Raw genomic sequence first — 24,376 nt, 5'->3', positions numbered from 1 at the left:
AAAAAGTTAATAATAGAAAATTAGACAATTATTCAACCAAATTACCTAATACTAGATAATTAGAATTACCTCACTATTCACGTCGTAGATCTTGTGCTTTGAAAGATGATGCCTTTGACTATGATTAGTATGATATGAAGATTATGAATTATGAAATAAAGAGAGATGAAAATGTAGATTGTAGATCTAGGGTTTTTTTTTTGTTTATGTTGTGGAGAGAGAGAGAGTAAATGGCAGTCAAAGAGACAAAGACTCTTCTAGATAAGTACTTGTACAATTGTACCGACTGTATTTTTTTAAAAAAAATTCAGACTTTTTGTAAAAAAAACAACGCTGATTTAATTTGTTAACGGGCTGACGGGCCGGCCCGAAATTTAAATACCATTGTCCATGCCTGCCCATTTTCACAAACGGGCCGGGCCTGGCCCGTCCATTAATTTATTGATTTTTAAAAAGGTGTCCAGGCCCGAATTTTAACGGGTCGGACGGGCCGGGCCTATCGGGTTGGACTGCCCATGAACAGCTCTAGGTGTAACCTTCACCCTGTGAACGGTTTACAAGTTCCTAAAACTTGTTGGCGACTCTTTTTCTCTAGCTTCCTTCCCTTTGGACGCCACCATGCTTAAGTGTATGATCACAGTGGGGTTCAAGCTTGGGGTTAATGCTTGAAATATTCCCTACAGGTAGGGTTACCCCAACTCGGGGTCTGCGGCAAGGGGATCCCCTATCTCCTTATCTTTTTATTTTGGTAGCGAATACTTTTTCTCACATGTTGCAAAGCAAGGTTCGGAGTGGTGAGCTACATGGAGCAAAAGCGAGTAGAAGTGGTCCCGTTATTTCTCATCTCTTGTTTGCGGATGACAGTTTACTTTTTGCTAAAGCGACTCGACAGGAATGCGAAATGATAGTTGATATTCTCGACAAATATGAAGTAGCATCGGGCCATAAAATTAATTTTGAAAAGTCGAAAGTGTCGTTTAGCAGAGGGGTAAGCATGGAGCAACAAGATGAGTTGGTAGATTTCCTTCATATGCGTACGGTTAACCATAATTGCAAATATTTGGGGATTCCTACGATAGCGGGGAGATCAAAGAAAGCCATTTTTAGAGCTCTTTTAGACAAAATATGGAAGAAGTTGCAAGGGTGGAAGGAGAAGTTGCTTTTGAGAGCCGGGAAAGAGGTACTCCTAAATTTGCTTTTGAGAAGCTGCTCTTTTTCTTACTTTCCCTTTCTTAGTAGCTTATAGCTAATATCATGAAATTCAGGGTGTTTTCATCCGCTTTTTCCTCCCTTACTTCATTCCTCCACTATTTTGCTTATATTAGTGTATGAATGTTTATTCAGGTTGAATGGAAAGCTCATAATAATTTCCCTGAAGCTTTGCTTGCACCTTGGAATGCTTTGGAATAGGTGAAGAGTAGAGCATGAAGTGTTTTTGTAGATCCGGATCAGTCGCAAGGAGCGTTCGCTCCTCTTGAACCTTTTTACACATTTGCAGCAGTTTACTGGAGCGGCCGCTCATCATCTGTAGGAGCGCCTGCTCCCTTATGAAGGAGCGCCCGCTCCTCTATGGTGGAGCGCCTGCTCCTATGGGTTCGAAGAAATCTCAAGATCCTCTAGAGCGCCCGCTCCACCTCGAATGAGCGCCCGCTCCCTTGGGTATTATGTGCACTCTTATTTCATTTTTAAGCTTAATTTTGGGGGATGAGAGGGGGGTATAAATACCCTTAATGATATAATTAGAGGATTATTATGTTATTAGCCCTAATCTAGAGAGAGAAACTATTAGTAATCTAGAGAGAGAAAGTTGCTTAATCTATAATTTCATTATTGTAATCAAGATTTCTTCAAGGTTTCTTCAATTCAATGCAAGTATATCATGTTTTCTTCATCAATCAAGCTTCATTGTAGTAATCTTTTTACTCTTTGCTCGTTGTTTGGTTTAATTGCTTTTGATAGTGTTGATTTTCATCTATTTCCTTAATTCTACGTGTTTTGATTAAGTTTCCTTGATTTTGAATTATGTTTAGCTTTGTTAAGATTGAATTCATGCTTAGTTTAGTTTAGATGGCTAATTTCCCTTCTCTAGCTTAGATTTCTAGCTAGGGAAGGGGGTGAAGCTAGATCATGATTGGCTAGGATTATATTGATGATTGATTAGATATTGCCTTGAGTTGATGATTTTGTGCTTAGATTGATTGGAATTATTGATGTGCACCTTTAATTCCCATACTTGAGTACTATATTGGATGCATGGGAATGATCTAGTTTAGTTTTGCTCTATTTCATCAATTTGCTTGAGTAATTGCATGGGAATGAATTATTTGAGTAGAATTTGTATTCCTTGGCATGAATCTATGTTAATCATCATTGTTGTCTTAATTGATCATGATTGGAACCCCCTGTCCCTAGTGTTTTGATCTTTTTGTGAAATCTAGTATCTCATCTTCTTAATTTTAGTTCCATTGGTTTGATTTTACTTCATTTACTTATGGCAGAAGCATTAGCTTGCATATCGGCTTTAAAGTGGGCTCTTAGTCATAGCCTTATGAATGTTATGGTTTACACAGATTCGGAGGTCCTAGTTGCTCTTCTTCGGAGGTCAACCAATACCAGTGTCAACTTGCACTGGACATTACAGGAGATTCATCAACTTGGGTCTCATTTTCCGCTCTGTACTGTCCTCAAGGTAGACCGGGACAAGGTTCAGCGAGCACACGTGATTGCTAATGATTGTCGTACTAATCTGTTTGCTTTTTCAGTTTTAGTTTAATCTTGTGTTTGTTTGTTTTCTGCCTTTGTCAAAAAAAAAAAAAAAAATCAAAATACCCCTTGTTACTTGCAATAGATTCTTAATTTCATTTCGAGTGTGCATTTCCCCGTATCCTTATGGTTCGACCCTAGCTTGCCACTATCTAGTGTGAACTTGATAGAGTAAGGTTAGGAATATAAATTGTTGATTTGATTTAGGATAGTAGACACGACTTATTATCCGGCGATCAGGTACACTATCTGATTGATTTGCGTATGAGTCTTTTGTATGAGTTTGATTCTATTATTCAATCACCTCTGAAAACTCGAAACTCAGAGTTGTCCAAAATAATAAAGCTGTTAGTACACAATATCCTTAATTAAATAGACTAATCATACGCATCTAATAAGAAGTTAGTTTTCATTCATCTAATCTGGTGCTTTTTATGATTTTTTTTAGACCTTACAATGAATATAGGTCATACCTCAAAGGAAATGCTTTCAAAATGAGTAAGCCACAAATACTACACATAAGAATGGAGGTAAGCGTATAATTCTTGCTTTTTCGTTCTATTAGTAATGAAAGTACTATTTAATTTATTAAATTATTGTACTATGTTTATTTGAATTAGTGTGCTCAACAATGTGGTGGTACCGAATGTGCTTATTACGTAATGAGATATATGTATGAGATAGTTTCTTTCCATACCGATTGCTAGGGTAATTTGAAAGAGGTTAGTGATGAATTTACCTCTTCTTTGCAAGCTAAAATGCTTTATATGTATTTTGGCTGATGTTTTATTTTAATAATAAACATGTTTATATATATATATATATATATATATATATATATATATATATATATATATTTGCATGAGTATTTTGGCAAGACTTGCAGCCTACATAATGTAGAATTGGATGAGATTCGAGAACGATAGGCTAAGTTTTTTAGACTTAATTTTTTGTTGAAAGACTAATTATCTTATTAATTGATGTTATGATCGTATTTAGCTTAATAAAACAATATAACACATTTCTATATATCTACTTTTATTTAGCCTACTAGTTATTGTTATCGCATTCCTAAATTATAAATCAATGATTTTTTTATGCAAGTTTTAATTGTTTTGTGGAAAGTATAGTTTTTTTTGTTGTATTGTTGCTAATGAATTCAGAGGCCAACCCGGTTGATCAGCCTGATTAATGAAATGTTGTTAATCAGGCGCATTTGTGGGCCCTTCTCAGCAAAAGTAATATTTTTATATTGTGTTCAACTGATGGTGACATGGCTTAGTTGACGGTTGAATTTTTCACCGTTAAAAAGTCCGTTACTTACGTCGTTTGAAGATAAACTAACGTCCTTTCCCCCTTTTTCAAAAATTAAAGGAAAACAAAAAAATTTTGCGGATCTACATCTTCTTCCTCCTCTGACCTATGTACTCAAATCGGCCTTTGGAAGAGAAGACAAAGCTCACACTAGAGAAGATGCGGCAGATTGGTCAGCTAGCTTAAAATCAATCGACATTGCAATCCTCAATTACCTTGGTAACATAATTAATTGCTTTCTCTTTTAATCGTATTTCACATTGATAATTTCTGTAGATTCCTCTGTGTTTAGTTACAATTGCTCTGTAACTGTGCTAATGGGAGTTGAAATTGCTCTGGAATAAGAAAGTGGTGTCGATTTTGACGGAATCATGAGTTCATGTGATTTAGGGTGTTGGGTTATATCGTATGTTAGGAGTAGTGTTGAGATTGGATATTATCCCCGATTTTGACAAGTTGATTTTTTTATAATGCTTAACATTATGTGCTTACTCTACTTCGAGATTAATAATTATAGTATGAAGTGTTGGTTATTGTTTCAAGTATGTGAGCTGTTGTTAATTATGAATCTTGTCTATCATTTGAAATGCTTTTAATACAACTGTTAATACAGGGATAATTAATGGAAAACAATGATCTACAACTTAAATCTGTAGAGGAACAGGGGCATGTTACATTGTCTGATCCAGTATCGGATTGTTTAGTTCCTGCCATGGTTTCTGTATATGCTTTGGTTGAAACTCCTAGAGTAGGCATGGTATTTAAATCTTGGCAGGATGTTGAATGCTATTATAAACAGTATGCCGAGCAAAAAGGGTTCGGTGTCACTAGGGCTCAAGGATATAGTTCCAAGAAGGATAAGGTGAGGAGGGGTACAACATGGAAATGTGAATGTTGGGGTCATCCAGACATGAGGGCTATGAGGGAGGCAAAGAAACGGGCTAAGTCTATGGATGTGAGTGGGACTAGTGCTGATGTAGATGGAGTTGTTGTGGAAGATGAGCTTGCGCGTGGGAAAAGAACCTCCAAAAAATGTCAATGTGAAGCAAAAATCTATGCTAGTGTGAATGAGGAGGGTCTTTGGGTTTTGAGAAAGTTCATTGTTGATCATACCCACATTGTATCTCCTAGCAAGTCTAAGTTAGTGAAAGAATACCGCATGAAGAAATACACTACGAATGTGAAAAGGAATTTAATAACTACTTCGATGAGGGGGTATCTGTTCCACAAATACACGGTTGTTTAGGGCTGGGTAAGGATGGTGAGAACTGTCCAACGGTCAAGGATTTACAACATGAAGTGTACAAGGAGAGGAAGGCGCGGTTGAATATGGCTGGTGGTGATTGTGCTGCTATGATGGAATATTTTGAGAAAATGCAGGCTGATAATTCCAATTTCTACCACTCACACCGTATAGATGATGAGGGACGAATGAAAGATGTCATGTGGGTGGATGCTCGTAGTAGGGCAGCATTTGAGTATTTCGGAGATGTGGTGTGCATGGATGCAACATACTTGACCAATGAGTATGAGCTTCCTTTCATAAACTTTGTTGGGGTGAATCATCATGGACAATCTATTTTGTTGGGATGTGCGTTGGTATCACATGAAGACACGGACACTTATGCCTGGATTATTCGTCAATGGTTGGCTTGCATGAGTAATAAGCCGCCCAAAGCAATCCTAACTGACCAAGCTGCAGCCATTCGAAAGGCACTGATGCTCGAATGCCAACCGCTCGTCACCGATGGTGCATTTGGCACATAATACGGAAAATTCCCGATAAATTAGGCAAATGTGATGGGTAAGTCAGATAATTATTTTTTAATATGCATATTCCAAAAGCCTAAGTTAATTCAAAGATCAATTTTTTTTGCCTTTAGGCACTTGAAAGCCTTAGGTAGTTGCACACTATATAAAAATTGGAATAGAAGATAAAAGTTTCAGTGTATTTTATTCAAGCTCTTAATTGGGAACTAAGACATGCACTGTGGTATATTGTTTGATCGGGCTACATTCTCTATACGTACCATGTACAATATTGTTGTTTATTGTTATCTTAGTTGCAGTTTGTATCTGTTGAGTATTAGATGTAACACATTTGGTTTTGTTTGTCATACATGATAATGTATTGTATCTCGGCAATTTTTAGTATCTTCTCTGCCATACTTTCATAATCAAAGTTGCAGTTTGTATCAAATTCTGTTGTTTATGTGTGATGAGCCATTCTTAGTTTTTTATGTGTTTTTTGTTTGTGTTATGGAATATCCAGGTACTTTGATTTTAAAAGCCCTCTCAAGGCTCTAGTGTATGAAAGTTTCACACCCGCGGAATTTGAAAACAGATGGAACTCATTGATTACAACTTATGAACTGGAGGAAAATCAATGGTTAACAGATCTGTATGAAGAGAGGCACATGTGGGTTCCCTCGTTCATGAAGGAGCACTTTTGGGCGGGAAAGAAAACAACACAGCGCGTGGAAAGTATTAACAGCTTTTTTGACGGCTTTGTAAACAGGAGTACAAAGTTGTTTGAGTTTCCTATGAAGTACACAAAAGCAATGACAAAGAGGGTGAAGGATGAAACAAATGCAGACGCCAGGTGCTCCAAGTACATTCGGCGCCTAGTTACCGGTTTCAAGGTTGAGAAATTGTTCCAGAAAATATACACGGACGCCAAATTCCAAGAAGTGCAAAAAGAGTGTGCCCGTATGATGTATGTCTACCCCAGGGAGAAGCGGCAAGTTGAAGAAAATGTTATTGAGTACACGTTGGAGGATCGGGTTTGGATAATTCCCGAAGGATCAAAGACTGAAAAACTTACAGATATGCGCAGGTTATATTGCGTAACTTATAATTGTTTGACTAAGGACGTCACATGTGATTGCAAGAAATTTGAAACATTTGGTATTTTGTGCAAGCATACAATTGCTGTTCTTAACCTAAACTTGGTATCTGAGATTCCACAGAAGTACATCCTTGATAGGTGGAGGAAAGACATTGTGAGGAAGCACACTAGAGTTAAAGTCTCTTACTATGACCCTTCTGAGACGCTACAGGTTCAGAAGTTTAACTGTATGATGAGTCGGTTTGAGTGTATCTGTGATGAAGCATCCACTGCCAATGAGGACACGGTAGAGCTCGTTTTACAGAAGCTAACTCAGCTTGCAGAGGAAGTTAAACAAAAAAAAGCTTATTTTCAGGAAAAGCAGGTTCTTCCTCCAATGCCAAAAGCACCCATCCCTCCATCTGAGATAGGATCAAACAAGACATGTTCCAACAGCCCTGATGGCTAACATGTTACACCGGTTTCTGTTACAAAACCTAAGTCAAAGCAGACCAATTCGAAGCAGACTAATGTTGCTATGAAGGATCCTAAGACTAGGAAAAAACCACGAGGACGACCAAAGGCAACCAGGTACAAATTATTGGCAGAAACTGGCTATAACACACAAAAGGGGAAGCAGATAACTGTTGTTGAACCATCTCAACCAAAAAAACCTGTAAGTTGATTCTTTCCTTTTCTTTTATTTTTGATTGATATATGTCTGGGTACGCATTCTTTTGTCTCATAACTTATAACTATTCTACGTACAGGTGAAGCGCAAACTGGCAGAGTTGGGTGATTGCGTTGTTGAAGAATCTCCTGGAGACCGTTGCGCAGATATTACTGCTGATGACGACCAACTATTTGACACCTATGTTGCATGGTCTTCTCCGTCCAAATTGTTTTAAGCGTGATGGTCACTGGTCCAATGTGTTTAGGTCTTTTAACAGCATTTTGATGTGTTTTAGTGATCTAAGCTGTTCAAATTCAAGTTGTGTTAGATCTACTTTTATTTTTAATACTTTTTATCGTGTTATTGAACTCTAGTACACTTATGTGGTGACCTTTATCAAGTTAATGTCCTTAGTGTTATCTTCATCTTAGTTTTGTGTTTATCATTGTAGAATGACTGTGTTTATCATAGTATTATGTTATATGAACTCCACTATCTGATTAATGTTGCGTCTTCCTAATTATTGTGGAAGTGTAATAAAGCCCAAAATCAAGGATTAAAATTATACCGCATTTCGTAACCGCATTCGAGTATCGATTGTGAATTCAAATCGGTTAATAGACATTATACCTACACCTATTACAAATTGCTTCCATTAGAACAAGGGATTAAAATTATAAACAAGGGATTAAAGCATGCTTAATAACAAAGAACACCATAATTATAAGCCATTATCCGAATCGATTTACATTTAAGAGTACAACTCTGATGATAATCGAAATCCCGCATTAAGAACCACAAGTCACAACAATACAATTGGACTACCAAAAATAGTAGAATATCTGACAGTCATGTCATTAACAACTTCCAAAAACAGATCTAATAAACCACCCATTAGAGGCAGGACAAGAGTGTCTTAAAATGTGTAAATTCGACTACCACAAACACCATACACACAAAACATGACAAATTGACCAAAAAATTAACCCAAATTAACAAATTTACAATATACATTTCCAAAACTAAAATGTAAGTCCAGCGGATTTCCAGATAATCAAAATCAGTGCAAAAATTAAAATAAAATCAAGGAAGTGTAGACACCAAATTTTGATCTTACCTTTGTAATTATCATTATTAATTATCTTTTATTATTATAGTTATCGTTTTCTTTGCAAATAATTATTATTATTTTGCTAATTATTTTTATAAACTTAATGACGCTCGTTTTATTATTTAAAACAAAGAAAACGAGTAATAATAATGATTTTTATTCATAATTCCCAAAATACATGTTATAATTTGTACTTCTAAACTACTAAATTACAAAATATTGAAGTACAACTGACACTACATGCATTTCTACCCTGCTCCACCGAAGTAATTTTTGGGTTTTTACTTATGGATTAACAAGTAAATTAATATGGCCATTAGGAGGACCACTAGCCTCACAATGTACATGAAATACACCCTTATCATCCTCATGTCTTCCTCAAATGTAAAGACAGGCTGATCTTCTTGGTTTTCTTGAAACATGGTGGTTGAGTTTAATGGTGGTTTTTGTTTGATTTTTTCGGCTAAGGAGGAAGATGGAAGAAAATAAGAATTAAGTGGTGAGTGGAGATTTTGGATAAGGGTAATTTCTTTTTATAGTAAAAAGTAAGTATTTTAGACCGTATTTTTGTATGTATATGTATAATAATCGTATTGTATAAAGTACAATATTTTTTGTCTCACCAGGGGAATATGTCATTTTCCTTATAAGCAAGTATCGTTTAACCCTTTAGAGTATAGTAAGTATATTCACTTAGACTGTTAGAGTACTTTTTTATTTTATCTAGTAATTTTTTGTGATTTGTGCACTACCCTATTATATGACCAGTTTACATAAGCTATAAAGTCCACTACTCTAAAGACTCATGTCCAACCAATATAGGGAAATGACAAACACTCCCACACCTAAATGGGTACTATATGTTGTAGTGCTAAAGGGACCTCCTTTTATGTACGTTTGTTATAATGTCCTTGTCTTTTTGTTCCGTAATTAATACTTGATCCGATAGATTTAAGTTCGGACCAAACCCATCGATATTTATCTAAGGATAATTCAGTATTGTGTGGATAGGAGTAAAACAGGCTGATAATGACCGGAATATATAAGGAAGCACAATATATTATTGTTACTTGTTGGGGTATAATACGAACTGTAAAGCATATGAATTCATGGAGTGGCAGAAGATAGGAATGCTTGAAGTTTGTATCAATTCGTGAAATGGGAATGAATAAGGAGCAAAATTAGTGGTTTTTAACACTCAGTTACACTCCACTATTGTGAAGCTAGTTTTTTGGATCTTGCTCCCCTGGTTTCATTCGTTACATTCCTTTTTTTTTTCTTTTTTTTTGTGTTGTTGTTGTTGGAAGTTCATGCGTGATTGCATGGAACGTACTGACATCCTTTTTTTTATTTATTTTTCTTATCATTATTATTTATGTTGTATATTTCAGTCTAGTTTGTGTATTCCTTCTTCAATTTTGATAAGCAATTGTCCATAGTGAATTAACGTTACCTTTTTTTTATTCCCCGCGGTTAATATTGTATCCAATAAATTTCAATTTGGACCAATTGTATCAATATTTATCCGACGCTAATTGGGACAGCTGGATTTCATACGCGTCATATATTGTATTTCACTATTTAAAACACTATGCAAACACTATTTGGCACTATTCCAAATAGTAATTTATGTTATGATAATTCACTTTGCCGACGTGAATTTGGCTTCCGTTTTATTTGTTTTTCTGTTGTTTTGATCTAGTTTTGTATCTTTTGTCTTTGTTTTTTACGACTATGATAAATATAAATTTGTGTTTTAGTAGAGTAAAGTAAGATAAGAGTTTACCTTTTTTTTTTAAGGTCATTCGGTCAAGGGAATATATTTTACTCTTGACCACCTTAAATTTATGTTGTATGACTTAATATTGTATGATATATTTTCACATTGACCATGTCAATCTTATGATTTTATATGATCTACTTTTTTAGTAAGGGTTATTATTTGAAATGCTCGTATGTATAAGGTTTTGTCGTATGTTCAGATATTCTTGGGTAAATTTATATGTACTATCTAATGAGGGCAGGGGTTATTTCTTTTTTTTACTTATTCTGAAATTATTTTTGTCCAACCCTATTAGTATTGTAACCTAATGTCTTTGTGTATCTTTTAGAGTTGACATCTCAGAGCTGACTTTTTTTTATTGTATAAGTGTTGTTTTAACACCTTGGTGAGTATAATAGTCACTAATTAAGTGTAGGTACTCTTTTATTGTATACCATGTGAGTATTATTTTTTTGAGTTATGACACGACTTGGTCATATATTTTTATTTTTTTACTTACCATGACATTTTAGAACCTTTTTATTATGTGAATATTAGAGTTGATTTTATTACGGTTTTTTTTTTATTTTATCATTTTAAGCGTTGCAAAATAGATTAGCAAGTTTGTTACATGTAAAACAAGAAAATTTAATATCAAGATTCTCATTATTACCAAAATCTTGATATTTACCAAAATAATCCTTGAATTTTAATTTATTTACTTTCTTTTATTTACAAATTAACCCCTTTATTTTCCTATAAATACCCCCCTAATTCTCAAGTTTTAGACACACCAAAATTCTTACAACTTCTCTCTCTAAAAATCCTCTCTAAAATTCTCCTCTAATCTTTGTTTTAGTTAAAATCTCTCTAATTTAGCTTTATTATTAAGTTATTAGCTTATTAAAAAGCATCTTATAATTAAGTTGCTATTTTTATTTAAGTACTGTTATTATCTTTAATTCCTATAAAAAAAAAACAACACAAAAATATTTCAAGTTCAAGTATTGTTATTATTATTATCTTTGTTAAAAATATTAGTTTAATTACTTAAGTATTCCTATTCTATCTTAGAATCAAAAAAAAGTTTATTTCTTAAGATTTAGCTTTATTTTTCAAGATTATTTTCTATAATAAAAAAAATCAAAAAAAGTTCTTTAGCTTTATTTTTGCATCAATTTCTTTTAATATCTCAAAATTCCAAAAAAAAATTACTTAGACTCTTTAATTTCATTTTAACTAAGGAGTGATCATATTTTCATCCTTGATAAACCAAAGAAGTTATCCAAAAAATTGCTACATCCAGCTCAAGGTATTATCTTCAATCTTTTCTTAATTTCCTTAATTATTATTATTATGCTAACTAATATGTTTGTTTCCATGTGATGTTACCAATAGGGGTAATGATGATATAAGGTGCTAAATTAGCCCTAAATCTTTCATTACTTCACATTAGAAAGCCAAGCCTATTGGTAAGGTGATAGGTTATAAAAATAGGGGTAATTGCATCTTGCATTGCATCTCTTTCTAATGCATTTTTAAACATGGAAGGTTAATACATTCATGTGTCTGCCTAAAGCATTTTTTTTTAAGAATGATTTATTTCTTAAAGTGAGCTTAAAGACCTAATGAATTAAGAGTTTATGTAAAGGTTGTTCAAGAGTAAGGAATTACTTACCACGTCCTAAAGATGGCCTATGAAAGAACCTTTACGACCAGAATCAGTTCCAGTTCTTTAGCTCAAGTGATAGAACTTTTCAAGAGCTTTCCAACCATATCTCACAATAATAATTTCGATTTTTCTATGATTTTTAATGATTTTTTTTAGTTCAAGCTATCAAAAAGATGAAATATGCACGTTTTTCTCTTAATTGCTTTTTAAAATTTTTATTAATTTCTTTTTAAGAACCTAATGGTGGTATGAAACCTATATTACACTATATTATATATATATACTTTTTAACTTATGAAGTTTTAATGAAAATGTCTTTAATCTTATTTTAAATATGATTTTAGAAGTAAGAGTTTTAACAAGCCTTAATTCTAAGTGATATTTTAAGAAACTTTAATCTTATTTTAAAGACGACTTCAGAAATAAGAGTCTTTAATTCTAAATGTTGTTGTTTTAAAATCTTTAATCCTATTTTTTTTAAGATGACTTCAGAAATAAAAGTTTTAACAAGCATTATTTTCTTTTACAATTTTGTGAACCTTCTTATTTCAAACCCTTTTGTGAACAAAAATGAATCATAACTTTGATTGTTTGTTTTTAGGTAATGATAGTTAATATGAGGTTATGGCCTCATTTCCAAACATGAGGTTAAGATTAATTATTTAGTTGTATAAGGTTGTAACAACTATCCATCTCCATGAAAATAAACTTATATCCCATCATAATTACCCGATGGATTAATTGACAATCGGATATGATTAAATAGTTTATTGTTCCCTTTTATTTGGAAGTAAGGCCTTGACAGGTGTCGTGCTTTATTTGGCCAATTCCATTAAGCCTAAACACATAACCCTTAAAACCTTACAAAAATTACCCTTGAGTAAATTTAAACCCAAAGTGAGATTATATAGTGAACCCTTACAGTTTCACTCCAAAAAATACCTTGACCCACTAAAAAGTCGTCAATCGGGACGCATTTGTTGAATTGCCTTATTCAAAAGACATTTTTGGTGATCACTAATCGAGGTGATTTTCCTCAACCAAGGGGGTTCATTTTACTTTTATGAGTGAATCCGTCAAAGATCACTAAAATCCCACTTACAAAAATGACGTTTATGCCAAGAACCCAAATTAAAAACCCGATGGAATTGGTTATTTAAAACATGGCATTTGTCCGAACTACGAAGGTTTTGATCCGTGAGTGAATTCAAAATCTCACTATGATCGGTACGTAGTGCAACTTTGGTGCTCAAACCTACCTTGTATTAATTATTTCTTTTTTTATGTGGTTAATATGTCTTAAAACTTGATTTTTGACAACGCAATAGTAAGATCCCGTTCCATAGAACGGAAGAGAAGACGAGTTCCAGACGTTCGATTCTCTTAACCTAAACCCCGTGCCTTATTTCTTATTATGGAGTTAGCAGTTGATTTTTATTAAGTTTTAATTTCTTAAAATTGATTGTTCTAAAATCCGTCCTTATTCGGATAAAAATAAGGTGGCGACTCTAAATTTTGTTTATAAGTCTTATCAGACACTTAAGTGGAACCTTTTATAGACTAATTTCTGTCCACTAAAAACCAGGTACCACAGTCTGGCGACTCCACTGGGGACTTTTTTTTTTTTTTTAAATGTGTAGTGGTTTAAACCTGAATTTGCGTTGTTAAGTGTACTCATGTGGTCATTCATCATTCATCAATTGTCATGAGCATGAGCATTTTTTTTTCCTTTTCTTTTTTAGGCCGACACCTCTGCCTATTGGTAAGGTCGGATTTAGACAACAAAATTAATGAATTAAGGGCATAAACCTACATCCGTGCGCTACTGCAATCGGCTCTGTTAGGAACGTCTACCCTCGGTGTTCACAGTTGGAAGTGATACGAGGCCACTTGGTTAATAATTTCCTCAAAATGGATTGACCTTTAGATTAAGAAACATGTGCATCAATACATACATGAAGACTCTACGGTCATTTGTGTTAATGATTCATTCGTGTTGTCATGAAAGTTTTTTTTTTTTTTTTTTTTTTTTTCAACAAAAACTTGTTTTAAGTGATTTTTTTTAGAAATCTTACTTATGGACCCAACAATAAACTAAGAGTTATCCTTAGACCTTCCCTTATATGTCTCAAGAGAGTTTAACTTTCTAAGACTACTAACACCACATGTGGTGCATTTTAAGCAATGCCAAACTCTCCCTTTAAAACCTTTTCAACTTAAAGAATGGTTTAATCACTATCTATGAATTAATATATAAGTTAATGTTCTTTTCAAAGGAAAGTCTTATACCCCTCAACACCTTGAAGGTTTTCTTAACCATGTTCTTGAAATTGCAGTTTACTTGTTGTTTAGAAACCGAGATATGGATACAGGAGCACAAATGTGTATTGGAGGACAACGTTGGGGTTCTATCCGCCAGATTTACTCTAGGAGGTGTGAATCACTAAGTTCTATATATCATCGGCTAAAGTTACAGGGTTTCCTCAAGTCAAAACACAATAACTACACTATGCCGTCTCCTGGGGCTGATATGGGAAAGTATTGTAACTATTGTCATGACTACGGACACAATACAAATGTTTGTAGTGATATGAGACATGCAGTCCAACAACTCATTGATGATGGGAAAATTCCAATTCCAAGATCGTGGACTCCACATACTCTATGATTTACCGATGCAGATTTGCCAAATGACTACAATAATGACCGGCCCTTGTCCATTACCTTGGTATTGGATTGTTACAAGGTCTCAGGAATTTTGGTAAACAGAGAGTCCACATTCAACATCTGCAGCAAAACGATTCTCAAGAAATTAGGGTATGAAGACGCTCCTTTAAGTTCTAAAAAAAGGTGGTTAGAACAAGCGATCGCACTCTCATGCGGGCAATTAAGGAAATCACCTTACCATTAGGATATCATGATTGGGTTTGTAATGCTGAGTTTCAAGTAATCGATGACCCGAAAAGCCTCACCTTTACCCTGGGAAGATCATGGTTACAACACATAGGGGTAATTGCCTCTGCACTCCATCAGAAAGTCAGATTTTCAACCCCGGGCGGCGTAATAACCATTCATGGGGATGCAGTCTTACCGCACACGGCAACCACGGTGTGTAATATGGTGAGCTTTGGGGAAGGTTCGACTTCGAGACCAAAGAAGGAGAATTGTGAAAAATCATTATGGGATTTACTATCAAATTCCTCAATGTATCGTGGGGCTTTTAGTGATTATCTTAAAAGAACAATCATAAATGCCTCAACCCCTTTTAGAGATTTGAGGGAAATCTTCAAACTTGATCTGCACCAGGTCAAAGACGATTTGATTAGAAAGGGTTTTATAAATGACTCACTGGATCATGAAATGATATGTCATAACATCAAGTATTATCATGTTCACATTGATGAAGAATCTTCCATTAATATGTGCGCGTACCATACATTTGTTGATTGGGAATTCGAGGAAGAAGAACTTAAACCTGTAACAATAGATGATTTTTGTAACAACGATTTATATGAAAATGTATGTGGTAAAATTGATGCAATTGTTAAATACAAAGGTGTAAGTTTCACCACAAGTTTCATAATTTGTGATATACCAGTTCCCTATGATATCAAACTTGGTCAGCCTTGGATTTACCAATTTCATCCCCTTATGTTAGTTTAATCCCAAAAGACGCCGGCCCAACTTCGTGAATCCTTGACCTTCCATGATGGCTCTAAGAGTCTAACTTTAAGGCCTAAGTCTCCAAATGATAAAAGCCCGCATCCAAAAGTTTCCACTATAGAACGATCCAAGGCCTCTCGCCAAGAAAACACTGCCCCCCATTCTCGTCAGACTAGCCCAGAATTATTATATGATGTGCCTATCCATGAATCAATGTATTCTCAAAACGTATTTAAAACCTTAGACGCTTTTCACTCTTCCTCACGAAAAGGGAAAAATGTTGAACATCACGATATTATCCAGGACTCACCTTTACAGATAGTGATTTACCCCCTAATCACTATCATAATGAACCACTGCATATCACTCTTCGACACGGTGCAAGCTATATTAATCACATTTTGGTTGACACCGGATCTGATGTTAATCTTTTTTCCCGAGAATACCTGTACGAGATAGGGTACAATGATTTACATATCACTTACCGCTCCATTCTTCTCAGAGGTTTTGACCAATTACCCAGGGAAGTGACGGGGTCTATAGTCTTACCTTTGGTACATGAGAATGCTCTGTTCAGCATAGAGTTTATGGTAGTGGATTTTCGACTCTCATGCAACTTGTTACTAGGGAGACCATGGCTGCACGGGTGTAAAGCAGTCTCGTCTAGCTTACATCAAAAATTAAGAATGAGAGCGTCATGGGGCATCATCACTATATGTGGTGACTATAGCAGGGGAGCCTATGAAGGAGAAAGCTCGTTACAGTATGGTGGTTGGATAAACACCATAAGCACAGCAGGTTATTGCATAGAAAATAATGAAGCTGTTGAAGTAATAAGGCGCCCACCCTTTGCAAAAAGAACAGTATATTTTCCTATTCCGGAGAATGAACAGGACAAGCCAAATTGGATGCCTAATAAGGTAAAGGCCGATGATATCCGAAGAAGGTTTAATTGGCTTTACGACCAAGATATAGCAGTTCCTTGTGAGGAGGTTGAAACATCTGCAAATAAAGTGGCATCTCTTCGAGAAATCATGGAACCCTACATCTTCCTCGACAACATCGACCTTTTTACAACGGAATCGTGCACAGTAGTATGTAAAGCATGGGCATCATGGATCTTGGACAAAGAAGATAACCCTTTCTATGTTGCTAAACGGAAAGCTACTTGGGAGAAGCGACTTTTGACCGGGGAAATAGATGCATGGTAGTGTCATTTTCATTAAAGTTATTTTTGTAAAAGTTTTTTTTTTTTTTTTTTTTTTTTTTTTTTTTTTTTTTTTTTTGTTGCGAACTACGAGTGACTTGATCCCTGAAAAAATAAAAAATGAAAAAAAATCTTGTAACAGGGTACGTAGGCAGCTCGCTTTGAGTGCAGTCGCAAAAATTTAAAAGTTGGTTTCCTTATTGTGTCGAACTACGATAGGCCTGATTTCCTAAATCACATTACACTCAGCACATTTCCGCACTCAGGAATACGTAGGCAGCCTTCGGGCCCGGCCACTAACAGTTTGTTATTTCTGCAGGATTCACTTATTTATTTATTAATTTATTTATTTTGCTTTCCTTCATCATGAGGTGGAAAATAGACGAAAAAGAGCATTAATTCATATTTACATAGTGATATAACCATAACAGTAAATAAAAAAAAATACATAATGCAAAAGTCAAAAAGGCCCTAACTGAATCTCAGGAGACGGTGGAGCTTCGAACACCTCTATTTGACCCCAAGTACACCCTTGGCAATGATCAACCATAAGGCAGACTCCTTGAAGCATGTCTTGAGGGGAATGTCGAATACTAACTTCCCAACCACGAGAGCGCATTAGGAGTAATATGTCGCATAACTTTTGCTCGGTATTTGTTGGGTAGACATCAAGCCTAGATAGAGATGAGATGAAGCGGTTAACGTCCATCACTACTTCTAATTGTTTCACCTCTAGAGAGCGAGCCTTTTGCAATCCATTTTGCAGTTACAAAGCGAGAAAAAGGAAAATCTAGGTCCTCTAAGCCTTGAACCAAAACCAAACTTCCAAACATGCCCGGGTTCTCGCAATATATACCCACCTCTACATCCATCTGAGCCATCCGATAAGGCTGCTAGAGATAGAGTATGAGGATCTTCTTGTGACCAAGGAGTAGTCGACAATGCCTTAGTTAATCTATCTATTATTATGAAGAGACTCCTTTGACCTATTGACCATAAAGTCTCAGGGAGACGAGATACGTAACGCCTATGACGCGGAGGTAGTTTTTGAAGAAAATTCTCCTTAGATTCTCGATAGTTTGAAGGACCACCCATCATCATTGTTAAGTGATTGTAGGTTATAAAGTTTGATATACCCAACCAGGGATGATTAACTGAGCTTTGGGGTGGGCTTCTCCCTTGGCGTGAGGAAGTCCCATAATAAATACTGCGAGGGGTATTGTAAGCCGATATGGCTATTGATCCTTCAGACAATCGAGTGAGTGAAAAGAAACACGTGTCACTCCATAGGAATAGAGTTGATGGGAGAGAATTATGCCCCGCGAGAATACAAGACCTTGTTACATCTATGTTTTCAGAGACCTCCTTGCCAATTGACAAATTAGAGATGAGTAAGACCAAACAAGTAGGAATATGGGTTTTGTGTAATAGGGAGATATTATGTAATATTTGACTCGTACAGTACCCACGAGCATCCCAAAATAGTAACCTGAGAGATGAGTACATAGGAAGATTAAAAGGGAAATGTGATGGCAGGTTCGGACTCTCTACGAGTTGGCTAGCGAATGAGAGGTTTTGTTGGCTTATAGTAGTTATGATAGGGTAAAACGAGTCTTCAGAGAAACGTAGAAATAGAGACATAGCTAGCACTATTGTATCTGCCACAAATAAGGAAAGTGACTCTGGAGAGTTATTTATCTCGAATACCTGGGGTAGACCAGTCACTAGTGCAAGTTTCACTTGAGGAACTGAAGGTGGGATAGCTGTAGAATTTTGATCATAAGGGAGAGAGAGGTTTTCCCTAGAAAATTGAGATGGATGATCTTCTGGCCGTATTGAACTAAGAATCTCGTTGCATTCTCTTTCTTATAACTCTTGGAGGGAGGAGCGCGAAGTGTCAAAGAAGAAGTGAATTAAATCTCTAACGCGTGATGCATTAGGATCCATAACTTAAATTTAAGCAAAGTAAGCAAAATCTCAAAAGAAAACACTTGAGATTTTAGAGAGAGAAGAAGTTTGGGTGAATAATCCTTGTTCAAGTTTTAGTTTTTTATAAGCCAGTAACCAATGGTGTGTTCAACACGCAAGGAATCTTCGTAGTAGGGTCCAATATTTTTTTATTTTTTTTAATTTTTTTATTTTATTTTTGAAAAAAAAAACCTTTCTTTTTTTAGAAAAAAGGGGTGTTCATTTTTTTTTAAAAAAATCTTTTATTTACTTCTTTTTTTTTAGCTTGTTGAAGAAGTTTTTTTTGTAATGTTCCCTTTTTACCTAGGAAATCCACCTGGACCCGCATAGGATCTAGGCTTGTCCGGCAAACCTCTTTTCACAGTTTACAATCCGATTCAGTAGCCTTCTCACCGGGTTATTCGACGCCAAGGGAAATTCATTCTCCACCACCAAGCAAAATGTCCGAGATTCCTGGCCATGAAAGTTCGCTAAAACCTGATCCATTCAATGATCTTCGAGGAATGATGCGAGCTATCCTTGATCGTCAAGATACTATGGAACAAACAATACAGAGTTTGTTAAGACAGAGTGCAAGTGCTCCTCCTCCTCACCATGATTCAGAGGTAGCTTCACCATTGCATTTAGATGATTGAAATGGTGATAGAGAAGCTCCTACCAAAATTGAGGAAGATATTCTCTGGCTCAAGGAAGTACTGAAGGGTATGACCAAAGCAGAACCTTGGTTGGATATTCATGGTCTCACCTTATTTCCGAAAGCACGACTACCACCTGGGTTTAAGATGCCGAATCTCACGAGATTTGATGGTACAGGAAGTCCCACCAATTTCTTAAAATTATACGTAGGGGCTATGAGTCCTTGGGGTGTTAATGAACCTTTAATGGCGCAATTGTTTCAGCAATATTTAGATGGGGCTGCCGCTCATTGGTTTCTTAATCTGGAAAATTCAAAGAAAACTTTATGGGCCGATATTGTGCGAGAATTTTCTAGCCAATACAGATATAATGAAGAGATCGATGTAACAAGGAGGGATTTGGAGACAACTGCAAAAAATCCTAATGAGACGTTTTCCGCCTTCCTTACTAGATGGAGAAACAAGGCTGCAAAGATGGTGAATAGGCCGAACAAGGAAGAACAATTATAGATGATAGTGAAGAATCTTCTTCCCGTCTATCAAGGACGAATGGCTTTCCAGTATTTTCCGTCATTTAAAGCCCTCATATCAACAGGAACTTTGGTAGGGGATGCCATAAAAAAGGGAGATATCAAAAAGGATGAAGGGAGCAGCGGTAACACCTCTTACAATCCTAAGTTTGGGGGGAATAGGAAAACCAATAACAACGACTCAATACCCTCAAAACCAACAAACTTGATACACAATATCGGCGCCGCACCAGCATTCCAACTCAGGCCGCAGAGGAATTTTTCTCCTTTGAACATGACCTATGCTCAAGCTTTCTCCAAACTAAAAAAGGCCAACCTTGTTCAACCTTTAAACCCAAGGCCACCCCCAAGAAACCCTCCTCCCAGTTACAACCCAAACCAACACTGTGAATTCCATCAAGGGCCTGGGCATGACATTAAAAATTGCACAGCATTCAAGCACCGTATTCAAGATCTAGTAGATGGAGGAAGACTTTCAGTTGGGGCACCCTCTGATAAATTTAAAAATACACAACTAAGCATCACTAATAATCCTCTCCCCAATCATAAGCCTCCTGTCTCTATAAACACCATATCCACTACCAATAACCAAACTGATCCAACATTACTAATGGTTCGAAATACCCCTCAAATGTATGAGATGCCATTATCCGAGAATTATGTGTGTGTTGTGTATGATCCCTCCACTCAGCAAAAGGTCAAGCTTGTGCCATGCAAGGGTTTTGATGTCATCTTCAATAGAGATTCGTTCTCCGATGTCTGCGCCACTATAGGATATGATGGGGCTATTTCGCCTAATAGATGATGAAGAGGATGCTCTCTCGTTGTTGTCAATGGCTGAGAAAAATGTTGGGGCACACCTTAGTACCCCTAGTAATTTTCAATGTCCGATCTATCTTGATGATCTTAGTGATGATGAAGATCTACATGTGGCCCATTTGACTCGTGCAGGTCGTCATTTTAAACCTTCATATCTTGAAGATGAGAACCCTGTGGAAGCCCTGAGAAGGAAAGAAAAAGACAGGGAATTAGTAGAGGTGAATAAGGAAGAAGATGATGCTATTAAGCGCATGAAGGAGGTTAATGCAAATGTTTCTATATGGAAGTTACTGACTCATTCACAACCTCATCGGGCCGCTGTTCTGAGACATCTCAATGAAGTTTCAATTGATGCATCCATAACACCGGATCAAATGGTAAGACTTATTCATGGAGCCGACCGCACTTTAATGTTTACCGACGATGATCTCCCAGAAAGTGTCAACCATAACAACTCTTTACACATAACTGTGAAATTTCATGGGTGGACAATACCCCGGGTACTTATTGACAATGGTTCTGCCATCAACGTATGTCCTTATCGAGTTATGACGAAGCTCAGTTATCAAAAAGAAGATTTGACACCTTCAAGATAGGTTGTTAGGGCTTATGACAATGCCAAAAGGGACGTTTTGGGGTCAATTGTGTTACTTTTGGAATATGGACCAGTGGCTAGAAATGTTGAATTTGTGGTAATTGATATTGAAGCGTGCTTTAACCTTTTGCTCGGTAGACCTTGGCTTCATGAGAATAGGGCGGTAGCCTCTACCTTACACCAAAAGGTGAAGCTGCTCACAGCTCATGGTGCAGTGACACTTGTGGGTAATCTAGAAGTTATGAATGTTTCTAGTGTTGAAAAATCAGTACTCCATTTAGATGAAGAAGAGGGTAGTCGATTAGACGGATTCACTATTCATAATATTGGATTTGATTCAAGTAGCTCATGGAAAGAAGAAGAAGAAACGGAGGAAGATCCGGAAGAGGACTTAGAGGGAGACGAAGAAACCGAGGAAGATCCGAAAGAAGAAACTGAGGAAGATCCAAAAGAAGAGCTTCAAGAAAATGACAATGATTCTGAGGTTAATCCCCAAGGAGCTAGAGGTGGAACAAACTGGTCCAATGAAGATGGGGTAGAAGAGGAGCCTAAAACTCCAAAAGACAGTGATCCTTGTTTTAGAGGAGAATCTTGGACAAGTAATTCCTTTAAACATGATGAGGGATCTCGGAAGAGGTCTAGGCACTAGTAGAATAAACTAAATGGGCAGCCACAAATGGCAAGCGGTTTTTGAATTCCGCTTGCCAAAATATAAATGGCAAGCGGTTTTGGCTGAACCGCTTGCCAAAATGCAAATGGCAAGTGGTTCTGGATGAACCGCTTGCCAAAATGTAAATGGCAAGCGGTTTGAGCATTGAACCGCTTGCCATTAGTAAAAAAAAAACCCTAACAAATTAAACCCAACCCATTTCTCACGCTCTCTCTCCTCTCATTTTCACGGCACCCATTTCTCACGCTCTCTCTCCTCTCTCTCTCCTCTCATTTGGTTCTCCTCTCTCTCCTCTTAACTTCTTACGCTCTCTCTCCTCTCTTCCTCCATCACGCCTCACTTCTCTCTCTCCTTCCCCTCCATCTCCTTCTCTTTCTTCTCGCCCCTCGCCACAACAGCGACGAGTCACCACAACGAGCGACCAGCGACAAGAAGAAGGTGGTAGGGTTCGGATCTTCCGGCTCGGTGTTAGGGTATTTCGCTGCTTCTCAAGTCATTCTCGCTTTAATTTCCGGTATTTCGTTGAATTTTGTAGCTAATTTTCGAGTTTTTGAAGTTTAGATCTAATTCATCCTAATTTTGCAAAACTTTTGTTGTTTTTAATTTAAGATGTGAAATTATTGTTGTTTATTTTTAATTTAAGTTTAGATCTGAATTTTTAGCTAATTTTCGAGTTTTTGTTGTTTGTATTAGCGCAATTTTTTTTCTCTTAAGTGTGTGCTTGAATTGTTTGGCAGATTCGGGTGAATCGGGATAGGGTGCTGTGGTGGTGATACGGGTTAAGGTGGTGGCGGTGATAGGTGGCGCACGCGGCTGGTGGTTTGCATGCTGGTGGTGGAACTGGAACAAGAGCACAAAATCAGGAAATTAAGTTATTTATTAATTTATTTATTGTATTTATTTTTTTTTGATGAAAATCAGCAAATGTAATTTTTTTTTTTGAAGGATCAGAAAATGTAATATTGAAGCATTTGATTAATGAAATTAGTTATGTTTATACATATGTTTTTTTTTTTTGAAGAAAATATGTTTATACATATGTTAAGTTCTTGTGTATCAATTTAATTGAAAAAAAAAAAAAAATTGTTATAGGTGTAATGGGCAGCGGTTCGGAGCCCAAACCGCTTGCCATTACCTTCAAATGGCAAGCGGTTCTGAACCGCTTGCCATTTAAAATGCCAATGGCAAGCCCCCCAAGAGCATGCGGTTCAAAACCGCTTCCCATTAGGGGGGTTTGAACCGCTTGCCATTTAGTATTTTCTACTAGTGAGGGCCGAGGATTTTGATTTGGATTTTGATGTCCTGTGTTATAGAAGGTTGGTATACCCGGAGGAGTTGATTCTTTTCCCTAACTACAGGCATGTAGATCGTTATCTTAATCTTCCTCAGTTTGAGAAGTTCAATGGGTTGGGAGATCCTATTCTCCATTTATACAACTTTATGAACACCTTATACCCTTTAAATGTTCCAGAAGAACATTTTCCTATGTTGTTTAATAGAAGTCTGGGTGGACCCGCGTTATCCTGGTATTATACCTCAGGGGTAACAAGTAAAGGCTCTTGGGGAGAAATAGCTCAAGCATTCAGTGACTGCGCATTTGAATTTCGACAGACTGACACCGAAAAACTGAAGCTAGTGAATATGGAGCAAAGTGACCGGGAATCATTTTCACATCTCTTTTCAAGATGTTCTTACATTCGGGCTCAACTTCGTTTTCCCATAACTGATCGGGAGTTTATGTTGACATTGCTAAGAAAGTTAAATGATTTTTATTATCGACATATGGTCTCCATCAAATACGCCGATCTCTCGCACATGGAGAGACATGGTTACGAAATTGATGCCTATCGACTACAAGAAAGAAGGCCTAAGGTGCACCCTCGAGATGAAAGAGCTAACAGGAGGATATTCACTCGAATCAACGAACCATTGAGTGTGATGTATGATCGTTTGAGCAAAAAGGGTATTCTTCGGGCAAAATCTATGTGTATTCATTACCACCACATGGGACCGATATGAGACAATATTGCAGTTATTATTATCTATATGGGCATAAAACCGATACTTGTTACGACCTTAAATGTGCAATCCAGGATCTTATTGATCGTGGGATCATCACTCGGCCCATCCTAAGTCTAGCGCACCAGAGACAAGCTCGGCACAGCCA

At 36.5% G+C, this 24,376-nt stretch overlaps 1 protein-coding gene across 1 annotated transcript; it reads left to right on the top strand.

Moving 5' to 3' along the window:
• The first annotated feature begins 5,406 nt into the window (after window positions 1-5,406).
• On the top strand, window positions 5,407-7,373 carry LOC145583863 (protein FAR1-RELATED SEQUENCE 6-like). Its single transcript, XM_081640823.1, has 2 exons — window positions 5,407-5,723; window positions 6,350-7,373. Exons 1-2 carry the CDS (start codon window positions 5,407-5,409, stop codon window positions 7,371-7,373), a joined length of 1,341 nt encoding a protein of 446 aa, XP_081496949.1.
• Window positions 7,374-24,376: the final 17,003 nt, after the last annotated feature.

This window comes from Chenopodium album, chromosome 16 (genome assembly GCF_948465745.1).
Source record: "Chenopodium album chromosome 16, dcCheAlbu1.1, whole genome shotgun sequence".
In the NCBI taxonomy this organism is placed as follows: Eukaryota; Viridiplantae; Streptophyta; class Magnoliopsida; order Caryophyllales; family Amaranthaceae; genus Chenopodium; species Chenopodium album.
Note: the sequence above shows the minus strand (reverse complement) of the source record. Positions and strands in the feature narration are given on the sequence as shown.

Excerpts from the sequence above, each read along its gene's own strand:
- LOC145583863 (XM_081640823.1), top strand. The coding sequence starts at position 5,407 with ATGGCTGGTGGTGATTGTGCTGCTATGATGGAATATTTTGAGAAAATG. Across the intron at positions 5,724-6,349 it reads GCCTGGATTATTCGTCAATG|GTACTTTGATTTTAAAAGCC; the intron begins GTTGGCTTGCAT and ends TGGAATATCCAG.